Raw genomic sequence first — 17,552 nt, 5'->3', positions numbered from 1 at the left:
GGATTCCTGGTTTTGTGCCTGGCAGAGGAATGAATATCTCTCAGCTTTTCTGGCCCATTAGAGGGTGGGATGAGCCTGGCCTCTAGGATTGGTCCTGCTTTGAGCAGGGGGTTGGACTAGATGACCTCCTGAGGTCCCTTTCAACCCTGATATTCTATGATTCTGTGAAATGGAAGAGCATTGGCTTTTTGCACACTGAGGGGACATACAGGCCAGATGGCCTCGGGTGACCATGGAGCCCTTAAGGTTTTGAAAGGTCTCCTCTGTTTGACATGGAACAATCCCAAATCTTTACAGGAAAGGTCTTCAGTTATGGTCTGGTCAGCTGGACCTGAACTCTTCAGCCATGAGACTGTCTTTGCTGTAGCTGATGTGGGCACAGCATCCAAGACACTTTTGTTGGCATGAAAGGCATGTGTGGCTTCTTGCTGACCTTCAGAAACAACCCCATTCACCTGCTTCTTGCCATCATCTGTGAACTGCTTGAGAAGAGAGAAGCTTCTCCCAAGTGAGGAAATCATATTCAGCCAACGCTGTCTGATAGTTAGCCATCTTCATCTAGAGTGCGGACATTTGCCTCGCTAGAAGATCCAGCTTTTGGCCTCCTCATCCTCAGGGATAGATCTAGCAGCACTGGCTTGTCATCACTTCTATTAACAGCTATTACAGTGAGCAAGGGAGAAGATGGGAATAGAAATATTCACATGCAGGTGGATGGCCCTGAGAGAGGCAACCGGCCCACATGGATTTGGGAGATGATTGCTGGTATAAGCCAGACACTTTAGCTGGCTCCAGGGTGCCTTCATTATTAAAAACAGTCCATCCCTGTTTAGGCTAATGGGTATCAGAAAGGAGGTGCTGGGCCTTTTCTTGCACCATTGACAGCTTTAGATCAAGATTGCCTGCAAGTCTTCCCAAAAGTTCTTGTAATTTTTTAAAATCTGGTGGAGCGACTGTGAAAGTAGATCTCGCAGATCCTCCAGGGGCTAAAGATGGCGTCTCTCTTCCTGCCTTTCCTACTTCCTTACTTTTACTAATTCACATGTTCCTGCTATTCCTCATCTCTATCCCAATTTCACATTAAAAAAACAAAACACCCAGCAGTAAGAAAAGTGGCACAACTCTTAGTTCCCTGTCACTAGATTAATTTGCTTGTATGCTCTCTCCCCACCCTTAACCCTTTATCTGGTTGTTTCTCTGAGACTGTAACCCTCCGGGGTAGGGACTGTGTCATTATCTTTGTTTGTAGAGCACCCAAAACAATGGAGCTGCAATTCTGCTTGGAGCTTTGGGGCACTACCATCTTCTAAATGTAGAATAATGATGGAAAGAGATCTTTATTAACATCCTCTTAAATCTTCCTCACACGCTGCTCAGAATTCTGTGAGGCAATGGAGATGAGGCGGTGGGGGTCATGACCTGGGAGATGGATGGTCTCTGGGAGTGAATCTTCCCTGGAGTTGATGATCTTTGAAGAGGAGGCTTCCTCCATAGCAACAGTGAGGTCAGCTCCACAGCCTCATGGATGGGGAAGCCCATATGGGCTAATAGATCCACAGAGACTTGGAACCTTAAGGCTGTAATGATCCTAGAGCTCCACATGAAGGAATAGATCCCCAGGGAAGGGATGTGGATGGGGCATGTAAGGGTATCAGAAAGCACCCTGGTCAGAGGCAGCACTAGAGGGATGATGGACACTTCCTGTTCCTGGGTTCTGGGGAACTTCAGCATGGGCCTTGTCCTCCATTCCAGAACGTAACTAGGCTGGAACTAAGGCTCCCTTGCTCCCCCCATTTCATTTCCCCTGTGTGTTGCCTTGATGCTGTAGAATGCAGAGATGTAACGAGGGAGGTTTCTGGGCAGAAGCCACAGGGGAGAAGAAGGAAAACTAGCACTGGCACCACATACTGCTGTTATCAGTTGTGCCAGCCTTGATCCCCAAAGGTTAGTACCCCAGGTGCTCGGGTTTAGCCCGTGCATCAAAGGATCCCCTCTCTATGAATGCATCCCCATGGTCAAACATCCCCCAACCTTCCTCACAGGACCGATCCTTGAGCCAAGTGTGGAACTGCGTTATTGTGTCACGGCTTCGCCCTTCTCCTCTAGGGACTGGACATGTTCCACTGATGATCACCCAAGCCTCTACTTCTTTAAGCATCTTCCCCAGCCAAACTTAGCTGTCCTTGGTGTCTTCTAGCAGGAGACTGGCACTGTTATTTTTCCTGACATGTAGGACAATCCATGGATTTTTTTTGCCACACCTATCAGGCTCCATTTCAGCCTCAGGTCCATATCTCATATCCTTGCTCCTGGCAGATAGCACACCCTTCTGTTCTCTGGATCTGCTCTGGTGACAGGTCTGTCAGTCCTTTTTAGTAAGAAGCCCTTAATCACATAGATCTGCCTCTTCCTGGTATTGTTGTGAATCCCAGGATCCCTCCCATTTGTTGTTCTTTCTATCAGCATATCATTCTGACCTATGTTCTCTTATAGTCCCCCATCCTTCCTAGAGTTCTGATCCAAGGGTACCTCCATCATCTCTTCTTCCTTATCACCTCACCTTCTCATTGCTTCTCCTCCTCGCCTTCATCAGCTGGTCTCTTCCTCTGCCTTGTTCTTGTGGTCACATTTTTCCAAGAGTCACTCCCTTGTCTAGCAGACACTTTTCAGGTCCTCTTGTTCAGCAGGTGTCTGTAAATCTTGAGTTGTATATGCAGCTTCCTCTCTTCCATCACGTCTTCAAATCCCCATCTGAACTCCATCGTCTCCATCTGCATCTTTGCTCCTCCGATCTTCTCTGTCACAAGCACTACCAGGCAACAGTTCATACATAATTCTCTCCTGTCAGACACCGACTCAAGAATGCTGTACATTCCGTAGCTTCTGCACCCAGACATCTTTGTCTCCTCTCCTGTTTAGGTCACCTCTCTTGCTGCCTCAGTAGCCATCATTGCCTTCTCTTCCTAGTCCTTAGCCTAAAAGAAAAAAGGAGGAAGATCCCCCTATCAAGCTCCCAGACAGATTTCCCTGTTTGCTGTTCTTTGGTCACTGTTATTTACACTGTAGCCTTGTCTGCTCTGAACACTGCAAATTTCCCACTTTGCACTACTGCTGGTGCAGCTCTCTGGGTTGCAGTAATGGCTTTTGACATTTTTTCTAAGAGCAGGGTCAGAGGACGCAATGGTTACTAATGCTAGCAGACAGTCTGCCACCAGGGGAGCTGCACTGGTGGAAGGCTAGGCCTCCAGTGAAACTGTTGTTACAATCTATCTGATTGGCCTTGCTAGAGAAATTCCAGCCTTTTCTAGTGTCCCAGGGGTACTAGGAGAGGAAGGTGGGGCTTGAGACTTGGGCAAAACTGAGCCCCTCTATGAAGCCTGAATGTTCAATACTACATATTCCATGGGTGGTCGTTTGTTTTCTGAGTGCTAAGTAGAAATGATGGAGCAAGAAAGAAGAACGGGTTCCCCCCATCCACAAAACTGTAATATATCTTCCAGTGCAGCAGCATTTCATTATTTACCATTGAGATTCCTTCCCTCCATTTCTTTCCACTCCTTTGACCCCTCCTTTATAATCATGTTCTTTTTAGTAGGAGAAGCCCAAGTGTTTCTGCTCAAGGGATGGAGTTTGGGAACTTTGGCTTAGAATAACATATGTATGTGATCAATGAGAGCTACAGATGCATGTGGATTGAAATCCACCCATAGTATTGTGTCCTTAGCATCCACTACTACAGCGATTTTATTGTGATTTTATTCCCAGACTAAAGGAATCTTTGTAGATAGTCACTGGTACCCACTGAGGGAACTGGACAGACAGGAGTACTAATTTCCCTTTCTGTTTATCTGTCTCCTGCAGGCTTATGAATTGCTCTCTCACAGCCGCTTGCTGCAGGGATCTCTCCTCTGTTCTCAATACCAAACCAACCCTGACAGAATTGGACCTGTCAGATAAAGTCCTGGGAAACTCAGGAATTAAACTGTTGTGTGAGGGACTGAAACATCCAAACTGCAAAGTGCAGAAACTGAGGTGAGTGTTTACAGGTTTCTTTGAAGCAAAGAACTCAGCAGGGTGTGAGGATGGGGTAAGATGTCCGCTCCCTTTCAGGTACATAGGTGAGTGAAAGGTGAGTGTCCCTCCAGCCCCTGACACATCTGTGACTCATAACAGCCTGAGAGCTTGTCTTATTTGGAAAATGGAAATAGAGGTCCAAACTGGAGCACTAATAACAGTCCCCGCCCCCACTTGAGGAATAAGTGTTAGATATAAAACAAAAAAACCCACCCTATGTTAAAAGAGCATTAAGGTTGCAAAGTCAAGCACAGAAGTTAGGGAATGCCAGAATTAAAGTTGCCTGGGTAACCTTAATTCAGCTGCCCTGTGCATATGTATTACAATACATTCTTTAATTACATGACCACATATTATTTGTTCCAGAGAAGCCCTGCCTCATGCAGTGCACAGGATGGAGAGCGCTCACTGAATCAGCAGCTGTTCACTATTCTGTTTTATCCTCAGTGTAGCACTGGGTGTCCGTGCAGTTGAAGGTGGGGTTGGAGGTGAAGCAGTGGCTCTTGGTCTCCTACAGGAGGCTGCTCTCGCTGCATGGTGGTGCTGCAGGGAGCTCTGCATAGTCAGTGTGTAGGCCGACTCGCAGTCCGATGCCTGTCTCAAACATGGTGCAGTGCTTGGCCTCACTCCTCTTCAGTTAATGCTCCTGGCTGGTGTTCCCATCCACTTCTCCATCTGTCATGCTGTCCGGCTGCAGCTTTGAGATCTCCAAAGGCCAGGCCAGAGCTGTGCTGCTCCTCTATACCCTCGGCAGGAGTCACCATCTTCTCCTCCTCTGAGGGGGCTCTCAGGGCAGACAGGATGGCCTTCTTTGTACCCCCTCTGTTGCTCCTTCTGCAGCTGAGTGGGCATCACCTCCTGCCATCTTCTCCTCCAGAGGAGGCTTTTACACATCTGTCTCAAGCATCTCCAGAGCTGGCAAAAGAAGAGTAAAGTATAAGCCAAGAGGAGTCAGGAACATCCTCCATTGTCCCAGGGGTCCGTGTGCCAAGGGGATAAGGGATGTCAGTGGGTAGCAGTCCCTCCCAGAGCGTGGTGCTGGGCTATGGAAATGAAGAGACATTTTAGGTTGACAGAGTGATTGACAGTCCTGAATAATTCAGTGGGGTTTGACTTAGTGGTTGCTGAGGAGGAGGAGGATCTGTTGTCCTCTTCCATGGCCAATGAGCAGATGTGAAGAATTCTTTGTGCAGATATTTGTTTCTTCTTAGATTTTTCCCAACACTGACACTTGGGGTTTGTTCCTTCCTGCTTCATCTGTCCCAGGTGAGACAAACAGAGCTTTGTGAGAACCATAAAGGGGAGGAGTGTATCAGAAACCAAGTGTTGATGGCAGTGGTCAGTCAATGATTGTGATGTCTCGCTGCTACTTCCAGGCCTGGCCTACTTGGTAGGGGATCAGTGTTTAATTTGCTGTAACTTAATTCAGATTAAGTTACAGAGTATTAAGGCCACTTTCTTCATGAATGTGAGCAGTCAAATGGAGGTTTGATATGCTTTAATTTATGTGCATTGATGTCATGCCTTTTTAATTGATTTGGGTCTCACAGTCAAGCTAAAGAAATCAAACCTAATTCTGACAGAGTCAATAGAATTCATCGGGATGATCTTGGTCTCCAGAATTGCAAATGTCTTTCTCCTTCAAGAGAGATTTCAGAACATGTGTCAGCTAATATCTCAGATTGAGACTTGCCCTCAAAACTCATAAGGGTCTATCTTTGACTGTTAGGCCACATGGCCTCAAGTACTTACATGACACCCTTTGCAAGACTCGAGCTAAGGCTGTTACAGTCACAGATCGAATCAGTATTTTACCCAAGCATTCACAACATGAAGAAGGGTTGAAATCCCCCAAGGGGTCATTTGTCTCTTCATTTGTCTCTTTTAATCCCTAACAATATATGTCAAGGAATTCCATTTCAAACTCCGGTCCTTGCCAAGACTCCGATCACCAATGCATCTAGACAGGGGAGCTCGCTTAGTTCAGTTGCAGACTCATGGTCTTGGGGCAGCAATGGATTCAGCGGGCCACTTAAATGTCTTGGTGCTGAGGGCTATCCATTTAGCATGCAGGTCCTTTCTCCCAGTTGCAAAGGGCCTGTCAATACAGATCTTAGTGGACTATTACACAGCCATGTATATCAAGAGACAGAGGCAGCAAGATTGGACTCTTTGTCAAGAATCCATACTGCTATGGGAATGATGCATTCTGCATCAACTCAGTATCGTAGTATGGCTTCTCCTGGTAGGTGTAATATCCTGATGGATCAGCCAAGCAGGAAGAGCACGTCCTCTCACGAGTGGACATTAAAAGGTACAGTCCTTCAGTTAGTCTCCCATGAATGGGGATTTCTTCAGATAGATCTTTTTGCCATCAAAGACAAGTGCCCACTATTTTGTTCCCAGGAAGAAAGGAGCTAGGTCTATTCTACTGAATAGAAGAAGGTATTTTAGAAAATCACCCAGATGATTTTTGTGGCCTATGGTAGTAAAGTCAAAGATAGATTGATTTCTGCACAGAGACTGTCTAAATTGATTTTTGGCTATGTCAGTACAGCTTATCAAATTTAATAAACTAGATCATCCTGCACATTTAATGAGAGCTCTGTCTTCTTCAGCAGCATGTTTCAACGAAGTACTGTTAGTAAAATCTATAGAGCAGCGACGTGCTCTTCAGTCCAACCAAACATTACTCATTGGTGGCAGCATGAACAGCAGATTTGCAGATTGGCAAGGCACTCCTCCGGTCCTTATTCACATGAACTCCTGACTCAGACCTCCAGGCCAACCAACCTGCTGGGGAATCACCATGAGTGGGCTCCACATGCACAAAGATTTGAAGAAGAAAGAACAGTGACATACCTTACAGGAACTGTGATTTTTCAAGATGTTCAGTGCCTGGGGATCCCACAACCTGCCCTCCCTCCCAGTAGCTCAGAGTTGTCCCCTGTGGAATCTGAGCCTCAAAGGAACCGAGGGGTGGGGTAGCTCCACCCTTTATGCCTGCAAGAGGGGGAACTTGAGGTTATGCAGGGTGCATGCATGACCCCAATGGAAGCTGCTAGAGAGAACTTTCTAACTCCTGCACAGAGGGTGCACGCATACAATGAGTGGGATCCACAGGCATAGAACATCTTGACGAATCAGTCACTGTAAGGTAAGTAACCATTCTTTTTACCCTGAGCATTTTGATGTCAACACAGATTAGGTTATTTCTCTCCTCCATTCTGAGGAATGATGGACTCTCGTGCCCACCTATCATTCCCAACTAGGTGCCTCCGCCCTGTATTGTCTGATATGACCGTGTTGCCATCTCTCTCAATTTTATCACAAATCTCTTGTAGTGATGGAGGGGGCTGTGCAGGAGTCAATTTTGGTGGCTAGGGACAGGGCTTCGGGAGGGAAGTTTACCCCAAACTGTATTTCCCATTGGTCAATGGCAGAGGTTTGGTGCTTGAAATATCTGGGCCATCTGGATGCTGAATGGTCAGGCAGAGGGGCTGCTGGGCAGGGCCACCTATCAGAACAGTCCCATTCATGCCGTGATCACTATACTCTGCATTGCTCTCTCCCACAGATTGGAATATTGCTGCATTACAGGTGCTGGCTGTGGGGATCTCGCTGGTGTTCTCAGAACCAGCCAGAACCTGAGAGAGCTGGACCTGAATGGCAATCCTCTGGGAGATTCTGGAGTGCAGCGACTGTGTGAGGGGCTGAAACATCCCAGCTGCAAATTGCGAAGACTAGGGTAAGTAACATTTGGCTTCCTCTGGATTTACAGGTGTCCTCCATGTAAAGTGCTTGACAGGGTGTTTTGCTGGTGTTTGATGTCTGCTCCCTGCAGCTACATGGAGAAGATGAAAGTTAAGTGTTTTTACAGCACCCGCATCAATGACTCATAACGTGCGCCCAGCTGCCCTGTTCGGAAAATGGATATTGTAAGTAAATCTGGGCCCACACCAGACAGCTGGCTCTCCAGCCCCTGGTCATTGCTGAATATATATGTTCAGGGTACGGGAGGGAGGGCAGTGGTGTAAATATATTAAACAACTTTTTGTGATTTTTTTCCTGTTGATTTTTTTTTTGTAAAGAAAGAGTCCGTAAAAAATACAAAAGAGAAGATCCACATACAGCTTGTATTTGTTCCCAAATACGAAAGCAGTTTTACAACTCACTGAAGCTGCACAAATACATGATAATGCTACCTGGATATAACACATTAGGGTGGAGGTTATATTAATAAAATAGACTTAGATAAATAGAGGCGGGAATGAGGGAGAGGGAAAAGGCAGGGGTAGTTAGGTACAATGAAGGTCTGGCACTCTTCATGCTGTCTTAGCCTTTGTCCAAACATATCCAGAAGAGATACATTAGCAAATGTCTTAGCTGTAAGTTGTGCCACTCTGCGGAGGGCGGCAGGTCATAGCACTGCTTTAGCAGTAGAAAAGGAGCAAAGCCCTCATCACTGACTAATTGGGAAGCCTGTACAATGCCCCTGCTCGGCCAGTTCTTCCAACTTACAGGTTTGCATCTAATTTGCAAGTCTGGGTTGCCCATAGAGACGCGTGACATGATACCTGTTCCTTTGTTAGGGGTTGGGGAGGGGGATCAGGTGCGGGTTCCCAATGCTGGATGGAAGTGGATGTAGAGGATGGCTTTGGCGCGCAAGAGATTTCCTCCACCATGCCAAGTACCCCCTAGACTCCCTAAAACCCCCAATTATTAATAATTATTTAAAAGCGCTCACTCTTAACCTTCAGCTACCAGCCTATTTTATAGATCACTTTACTAACTTTTGATACTTTGGTTTTACTAGTTTTACATGGAAAGATCAAAAGAGGCCCCAGGACCCCCGAGGATTCTAAACCTCCCTGTCTGAGCTGAAATACTCAATTTGGGTTTCAGCTTCAGCCCCAACCATGGGGGATCCTGTGACCCAGGGTGTCCTTCAGTGCCAGCTGGCAGCGGGCACATCATACCGTAACTCACATCAGGCCTGACACGCTCACTGTCCCTGCTCGCTGTTGTCAGAATCTGTATCTAGAAGGTGCCATGTAAGGGATCATATGTAAACTGAGGACACGTTGGTCATTAGTATTATTGCGTGATGTATGTGCAGTTGGTGTATAAAGAATTACAGAGGTGAGCTGGAAGTATGGTCTTAAAATATGTTTGGCAGGCAGTGCGGAAGCCCAGTCTGTCCTAGACAAAAGAATGTTGTTTCATCTGCTTGACTCTGTCTCCAATGTAAATTGAGCAAGACGAGGTCAGTACATTTATATAGAAGGTAAACAAAACTATCAAACTAGCAAGTCTGGGGTGGCGGCCGTGGCCACTTAACAATCCCAACAGAGGACGGAGGCTGTACCCCCCAGGAAGCCTTCCTGGCTCTTGAAAAAGAGACAATGGACTTTGGGAAATAGGATGCATAAGCAGAAACAGACAGCCATTTTTGCATCCATCACCTGAAGGACATGAGGTCAGAACTCTTGAAATCTAAGGAAAGCTGGATCCTTCAACCAAAGAAGCTGAAGTCTCTAGGAACTGAGAAACCGTAGAGCTCTGTGAGGCTCAAACAGGGGAGGTGGTACTCTATAACCCATGTCTTGATGGCAGTGGTCAGTCAGTGACTGTGATGTCTCACTGGTTCTTCAAGTCCTTGCTTGATTGGTAGGGCACCATTATTTTGTGAACATAGCTGGGTCTTTGAGCTTCTGGGGACAAGCCACCATGGCCAGAACTTTTGCCTGGAGACGATGAGAGTTCTTCTCTCCATTTTATGGAAAGGATGGTCTGATTGGGATAGGGCAACGATTGTTGCTTACATCGACGTTCATTATGAAGATCAGATACAGGGTGTGACCAGCTTTGTGTGTGTGTGTAGGCCCAGAGACTCCATGTGACAATCACTGGGTGAAAAGGGTAGACTAGATCAGATATATTGTTGATGTAAATGCTGAAGTCTCCAAGGATGGTAATTCTTGAGAACTCCATCACCATACCAGGCAGTGTCTCTGTCAGCTTCTCTGGAAAACCTGTGCTGTCTGAATGCTAGTGTTGATCTTGTCATTGGTCTCTTTGACGTAGATACACTCAAAGGTCAGGGGAAGAGGTGGGGGTGGTGTCGGAGAGGAATTCTTACCCCAAACCTTATTCCTCATTGGTTGATGGCTGAGGTTTGGAGCTTGAAATGTCTGATTTATTCTTAATGCTGATAAGGGTGACGAGAAAGCATTGGGGCTGAATCAGGAAGTCCCACCCAACACTGGCTTCTCATTGGACAAGGGGTGGGGCTTGGGGCAGGGCCTAGTGTAATATGCATGGATTCTTATGAAGGAGACTTAGACAAAGCTGAGAGAGATGGTTACTTATTAGAAGCAAAGCATGGGTCATCTCCAAAGTGTGATTGCACTCTCTCTCTCTCTGTCTTTCTCTGTTTCTGAACCTGCATGTGCTGCCAGGCATGGCTGTCTTAAAAATATCCTCACAGCTAGCACTGGACTCTTGGCCCAATTTCAATGCTGATTGGTCAGGAGAGGGGCTGGTGGGCAAGGCCACTTGTCAGAACAGCTGTGACGAGCGAAATTCACGTGCTGATCACTCTTGTCTGGATTTCCTCTCTTTTGCAGGTTAGAAAGCTGTCATCTCAAAGACACTTGTGGTAGGGATCTCGCTGCTGTTCTCAGAACGAATCAGAGCCTGACAGAGCTGGATATGTGTTATAATTATAATCTGAGAGATACTGGGGTGCAACAGCTGTGTGAGGGACTGAAACATCCAAACTGCAAATTACAGAGATTGATGTAAGTAACGTTTGGCCACCTCTGTGTATTTACAGGTGTCCTTTGTTTAAAGCGCTCACCCCTGGGGGTGGCTGGTCTCCGATCCCTTTACTGTCTCTCCAGCACTTGTGTCAGTGACTCACAACATGCACCAGCCTGTCTTGTTTGGGGATTGTAAGTAAAGCTGGGCCCACACCAGACAGCTGGCCCCACAGCCCCAATTTTGGGAGGATAAATAGTTTTTTTTTCTTTTAAACAACCCTTAATAAAATGCATTTATTAAAAAGAGCGCACTCTTACCTTTTAGCCAACCCCCATTCTACAGCTATTTAAATGACTTTTGACACCCTGATAATTTAAAACAACTAAGAGAAAAGAGGACTTGGCCCTCTGGCTCTTCTGAACCTCCCCCCTCCCAACCCCCCCCCGTTTCAGCTCCAGTGACTCTTGCCTTTGACGTTCGAGCTACTCTTAGCAGAGAGACCCCACCAGTGTGAAGACAGACCCTTTGAAGTGCAGCCCAGTGGGAATGGGGATGTGTGTGTTTATGGTTAGAAGTAGGGCAGGCCAGAATGAGTGCCTATGTTGGACTTGCAATTAAAACGAAATAAAAGAGAAACCCGCTGGGCAAAGCTATTGTTCTTCCCTCTTCTGTATCAATAAGTTTCTATTTCTTCATGTCGGACACTCCACCACCCCACCCCCACACCGCTGGCCTGTGATGTCCTGGGAAAATCTGGAGACTTTCAACAGATTTTCCAACACCCATTGTGAAGCTTCTGCTCAGATTTCCAAACAACCTGCATGTTGGATGCTGAACCCTCAGAAGCACTAGCTGAGTGAATGGCAAAATCAGCCTCCTTTTTCAGCAGCTTCGCTCCATCATTGGAGGTTTGGGGTTAATACTCCCAACCTCTAATGCAGGACCCCCCTTGTCTTCCAAGAATGTCCAATCCTTTGCCTGGAGGGCTGAGTAGCTTCTCTCCCCATCTATTTCCACCAGTCCTCAAGCAAAGCTTCATAACTCTGCCTATCAGTGTGTAGATGGATAGGACTCATCTCAGGGCTGTTTGTTTTCTCCTTTTATTCCCATAATCGGTGATGTTTGGCATCTTCCTTCTCAAGGCTGACAAGCTGCCACTCTCCATTATGCACCCTGCAGCAGAGAGAGCCAATCAGCAACTATCAGTGATCCCTGTATGTGAGGAAAGGAGCCATCTGTCAATGAATTCCCCTCTCAGCAAGTACCACCCCACGCCCTTTGCTTCCCTCCTGCTTCCTCTAGGAGCCACCATGGGGTTGCAGCTCCCCTTGGTCAGAGCAGCTACAGCTTCTTGTCCACTCCTGGTGAGCAAGACCTGCAGATCACTGGTGCCTCCCTGTAGGAGATGAAATTAGTAGTTTCCTTCCCCGTCAGCAGTAATTGGACTTGCAGAGAGTCCTATAGTGATGGTGGCTTCTCTCCCTGGTGCCAGCAGCCTCTTCTCTCCCTCACAGCCCGGAATAGGGTGGGGAATGAGTAACTCACTGATGGTGATGTAGGGGGTGGGGATGGGAAGGGAAGATACACAGCTGAAGGGTGTCTGCTTCACTGCTGTGCTGCTCTGTCAGATCTGCTGGGAGATCGACTAGCTCATGGAATAGTCTCCACCTGGAAGTGGTGGAAGCTCCATCACTTGGGACATTGTCATACTAGACTAGGCAACTCACAGGAAGTGTACTTTAGGGACCAATCCTGCACTGGTGGGGGGGAGGTATTAGGTCAACTAATGGGAGGGGCTAATGAGCCTGGTACAGTGTCATTCCCCCCCACCTGGGTCTGGCTCTAATGTGCCAAATCCCCGAGCTGGGGATTGCTGAAACTCTGCCATGCCCCCCGCCCCACACACACCAGGGAGGTTGTGGGAAGTGGTCTAATGCCAGCTCTGTGACATGCAGGGATTCCTCTACAGCGGGAATCCTCAGGTGGCTGGGTAGAAGAGCTTTATGGCCCCTTTGTGTTGCTGGAGCAGAGACATCACCCTTCTGCCAGGTGTTGTCCGGCAGCAACGAGGGCCAGGCTCATTATCTAGGGGTTCCTCTTAAAATTACAAAACAGAAGGGCTCAAGCTCACACCCAGAAACCTGGGACAACTGTGTACCTCCCCTGGGCACCCTTTACAGGGGAATCTTCTTCGGCTATCCCTCAGTGCAAGGATGATGTCTGCCAAAGGGGTTCATTGCTGAGTTTTTAAGTGGCTGAGGAGCCTAATTCTTGCCCTGCAGATTTTCCCACTGAAGTGACAGGTGTAATCTTGGAGGAGATATAGTTTGTTGGCTGGAGTGTTGTGCCCTTTCTTTCCTCCTTTGTTGCTTCTCTGTCTCATGAGAGTGTCTGTTCTCCTCCAAGTGAGCTGTGGCTTGGTGTATGGTGTGGTGCCACTGTGTTCTGTTCCGCGCCAAGTCCTCCCAGTTTGTTGGGTTGATGCCTCCCTTTGTAAAATGTACTTTCAGTACGTCTTTGAAATGTTTCCATTTCCCTCCATGGGCCCTTCTTCCCTGACTTAACTGAGAGAAGAGAACTTGCTTTGGGAGGCGAGTGACAGGCATATGTACACAGTGGCCAGTCCAGCGGAGTTGGTATTTCATGATCTGCGCTTCTATACTGCTGATGTTGGCTGCAGAGAGAACGCTGATGTTGGTGTGTCAGTCTTCCCAGCTGATCTGGAGAATCCTCCTGAGGAAGCACTGCCAAAACCACTCCAACCGCTTGAGATGTCATCTGTAGGTTACTCAGGTCTCACACCGACAGAGAAGAGTGGGAATGACAACTGCCTTGTAGACCAAGATCTTGGTACCTGTTTGTAGATCCCTCTCATTGAAGACTCTTTTGAGTAGTCTTCCAAAAGACGTGCTGGCACAGTGGATCCTATATTCAATTTCTGTGTCAATGCTGGCTGTTTGGGAGAGGTGGCTGCCAAGGTATGGAAAATGGTCCACATTTTCCAGGGGTTCTTCGCTGATGGTGATTTGTGGAATACGAAGAGTAGTTTGTGCAGGTGAGGGCTGGTAGAGTACCTTGCTTTTCCTGATGTTGAGAGAGAGAGAGACCCAGGCTGTAATAGGCATCTGCAAAAAGATTTAGGGTGCTTTGCAGGTCAGCCTCTGTGTGTGCAAGAATGACACAGTCATCTGCATACTGAAGGTTAGTGATGCCAATTCTCATGATCTTAGATTTTGTTTGGAGACGTCGAAGACTGAGGAGTTGGCCATCCATACGGTACTCAGTCCTGATTCCATCAGGAAGGTGGTCACGAATGAGAATCAGGATCATGGCAAGGTAAATGGAGAAGAGTATTGGAGCAATGACACAGCCCTGCTTGACACCAGTGCAAATGGTGAATGGTTCGGTCTCTGAGCCATTGCACAAAATGGTGGCAGTCATCCCATCACGGAGTAGTCTGATAATGGAAATGAATTTCTGTGGACAGCCAAACCTACACAGCACCTTCCATAGGGCATCACAATTGATAGAGTCAAAGGCCTTGGTTAGGTCGATGAATGCCATGAACAGTTCCTGGTGTTGCTCTCTGCACTTCTCCTGAATCTGTCCTGCCATGAAGATCATGTTGATTGTGCCTCGGGATGGCCTGAAGCCACACTGTGATTTGTGGAGGAGTTCCTCGGAAAGGGGGAGGAGGCAGTTTAGTAGGATCCAGGCAAGAATCTTCCCTGCGATGGAGAGGAGAGCAATACCTCTGTAGTTCCCGCACAGTGATTTGTCCCCTTTCTTAAATATTGTAACAATGTTAGCGTTCTTAAAGTCAGGTGGAATTTCTTCGCGGGTCCAGATTTTTGTCAAGGAGTTGGTAAAGTTTGTGCTGGAGCATTGTTCCACCAGCTTTAAAAATCTCAGCTGGGATGCCGTCTGGGTCTGGTGCCTTGTGATTTTTTTTTGTCTGGGTGATGGCATGCTGGACTTCCTCAAAAGATGGGGGATCAGCAAGGTGTTCCATTGCTGAGCATTGTGGAATAAAGTCGATGGTGTCTTCAGAGACCGTGGATTCGAGGTTTAGTAGGCTCTCAAAGTGCTCCTTCCAGCTTTGTTTAATGGCTGCATTCTACTTGAGGAGAGCGGAGCCATCCTGAGAACGTAAGGGGGTCAGGCCTTTGGAGCTTGGCCCATATATAGCTTTTGTTGCATGAAAGAAGCTGTCATAAATATAAAGGGAAGGGTACACACCTTTAAAATCCCTCCTGGCCAGAGGAAAAATCCTTTCGCCTTTAAAGGGTTAAGAAGCTAGGATAACCTCACTGGCACCTGATCAAAATGACCAAAGAGGAGACAAGATACTTTCAAAAGCTGGGAAGAGGGAGAACTTCAAAGGGTCTGTGTCTGTCTGGGTGAGGCTTTTGCCGGGGACAGAACAGGAATGGAGTCTTAGAACTTAGTAAGTAATCTAGCTAGATATGCATTAGATTATGATTTCTTTAAATGGCTGAGAAAATAAGTTGTGCTGAATAGAATGAATATTCCTGTCTGTGTGTCTTTTCGTAACCTAAGGTTTTGCCTAGAGGGATTCTTTATGTTTTGAATCTAATTACCCTGTAAGGTATTTACCATCCTGATCTTACAGAGGTCATCCTGTTCTTTTTACTGTTTCTTCTATTAAAATGTTTCTTTTCAAGAACTGAATGCTTTTTTCATTGTTCTAAGATCCAAGGGCTTGGGTCTGTGGTCACCTATGCAAATTGGTGAGGATTTTTACCAAACCTTTCCCAGGAAGTGGGGTGCAAGGGTTGGGAGGATTTTGGGGGGAAACAAGTTTCCAAACAACGCTTTCCCAGTAACCCAGATAAATGTTTGGTGGTGGCAGTGGAAGTCCAAGGGCAAAGGGTAAAATAGTTTGTACCTTGGGGAAGTTTTAACCTAAGCTGGTAAAAGTAAGCTTAGGAGGTTTTCATGCAGGTCCCCACATCTGTATCCTAGAGTTCAGAGTGGGGAAGGAACCTTGACAGAAGCTTCTCTTGTCATCCTGGTCTACAAAACCCTGGATCTCAGAGGTCTTCTCTTGCCACCACTTGTTTTTGATGTCACGTAGCCTCCTTTGGACTTTGGCTTTAAGCAGGTGATAGGCCTCATGTTTTTGTTTTTTAGAAGAATCATTTTGCCAGTTACAAAATACAGTTCTTTTCTGTTGAATTAATGCTAGGATTTCCTCGTTGTTTTCGTCAAACCAGTCTTGGTGCCGATGAGTGGAATATCCTATGGTTTCAGCACATGCATTGTGAATGGTGTTTTTAAGTTGATCTCAATGCTCAATGTCAATGATGTTGTCTGGCATGTTAGAGAGTTTCTCAAACAGATGTTTCTGGAACGTCTTGCAGCTGGCTTGGTCTTGAAGTGCTTTGACTTCGTACTGCTTTCGTGTGTGGTGGAGTGAGCTGCAGGTACATGACTGATCTTACGAATCGATGGTCTGTCCAACAGTGATCGGTACCCCTCATAGCTTGTGTTATATGGATGTTGGTATAGTCTCGGGTTCTGACTATAACATAGTCAAGGAGGTGCCAGTGTTTGGACCTAGGATGTTTCCAGGTGGACTTAAATTTGTTACTCTGCCTAAAGATGGTATTTGTGATGAGCAGGTCTTGTGCCACGCATTTGCTGAGGAGGGTTTACGTTTCCCACCCCTTCTTTGCCTATTGTGCCGCTCCAGAGTTGGGAATCCCGTCCAACTCTGGCATTGAAATCTCCCAGGAGGATGAGTTTGTCTGCCTTAGGTGTGGCTGTGAGGACTGCATCGAGAGCGCTATAAAACTGCTCCTTATTGTCTTCCTCATCACCGAGTGTTGGGGTGTATATGCTGATGACCGTGGCATATTGCTTGTGCTAAGCTTGAGCCGAAGAGTCAAGAGACACTTGTTGATCCCCACAGGAAGCTCCAAAAGGTGACTGGCGATCTTATTTTTGATAGCAAAGCCAATCCCGTGAATGCGCTCTCTTCAGGTGGCTTTCCTTTCCAAAAGAAGGTGTAGCCACCTCCATCCTCTTTTAATTGGCTCTCATTGGCCTGGCGGGTCTCGCTAAGAGCTGCAATGTCAATGTTGAGTCTTGCCAGTTCTCTGGCAACTATGGCAGTTCTTCTTTCTGGGCATTCACTGTGCTGAGAGTCCATAAGGGTGCGGACATTCCAGGTGGCAAAATTCATTGTCATATCTCATTTCAGCTGCAGAGTTGAGTGATCCCACTGGATACAGTCATCCAGTCGGAAGAGTGTGAGACAACTTATGTTTGGGGCACCTTTTCTAGCCCCCTTCCCATTTGGGGTGAGCGGGGGGGATCCTGAAAAGGCCCTGCTCAGTCACAGCCGCTGCTGCCGAAATGCACTTCTGTCTCAACCAAGCACAAAATGACCATCATAGGGCTGCCGCCTGCATGCAGGTTTGTGACTAAAGACTCTCAGAGATCACTGCTCCTGTCTTCCCCGCCACTCGTCCATTGTCGCAGGACTTTGTGCAGGTGTGAACCTTTTGGCAGAGGCCTGCATGTGAAATATTTTAACGTGGGGAAACCGATGTGCCAGTGGTAACCACACAAAACTTGACAGGAGGAAAACCCTGACGCCGTTGGGGTCTTTTGAAGTTTGGACCACGGTCAGGAGCCTTGCCTCAGAACTGCTCGCCAAGGGGGACCCTACCAGGAGTATAAAAGCT

At 47.1% G+C, this 17,552-nt stretch overlaps 2 protein-coding genes across 9 annotated transcripts in view; both read left to right on the top strand.

Moving 5' to 3' along the window:
• LOC102943481 (NACHT, LRR and PYD domains-containing protein 3) overlaps positions 1-17,552 on the top strand; it is a 509,145-nt gene that overhangs the window by 91,314 nt on the left and 400,279 nt on the right. The gene's annotated exons all lie outside the window — the stretch shown is intronic.
• The window catches only part of LOC102941014 (NACHT, LRR and PYD domains-containing protein 3), a 64,315-nt gene that overhangs the window by 24,918 nt on the left and 21,845 nt on the right, over positions 1-17,552 (top strand). For 4 of the 8 annotated variants that reach the window (XM_037899487.2, XM_043549319.1, XM_037899488.2 and 1 more), the window contains 3 exons: positions 3,862-4,032; positions 7,652-7,822; positions 10,704-10,877. In XM_037899487.2, the coding sequence (XP_037755415.1) occupies positions 3,862-4,032; positions 7,652-7,822; positions 10,704-10,877 (516 nt within the window). Of the gene's footprint in view, positions 1-3,861; positions 4,033-7,651; positions 7,823-10,703; positions 10,878-17,065; positions 17,324-17,552 lie in introns of those variants that run through there. The other 4 variants (XM_037899489.2, XM_043549321.1, XM_043549322.1 and 1 more) reach the window with 3 other exon arrangements.

This window comes from Chelonia mydas, chromosome 6, assembly GCF_015237465.2.
Source record: "Chelonia mydas isolate rCheMyd1 chromosome 6, rCheMyd1.pri.v2, whole genome shotgun sequence".
NCBI lineage: Eukaryota > Metazoa > Chordata > Testudines > Cheloniidae > Chelonia > Chelonia mydas.
The sequence above is the reverse complement of the archived record's forward strand: the minus strand, read 5'-3'. Positions and strand labels throughout refer to the sequence as shown.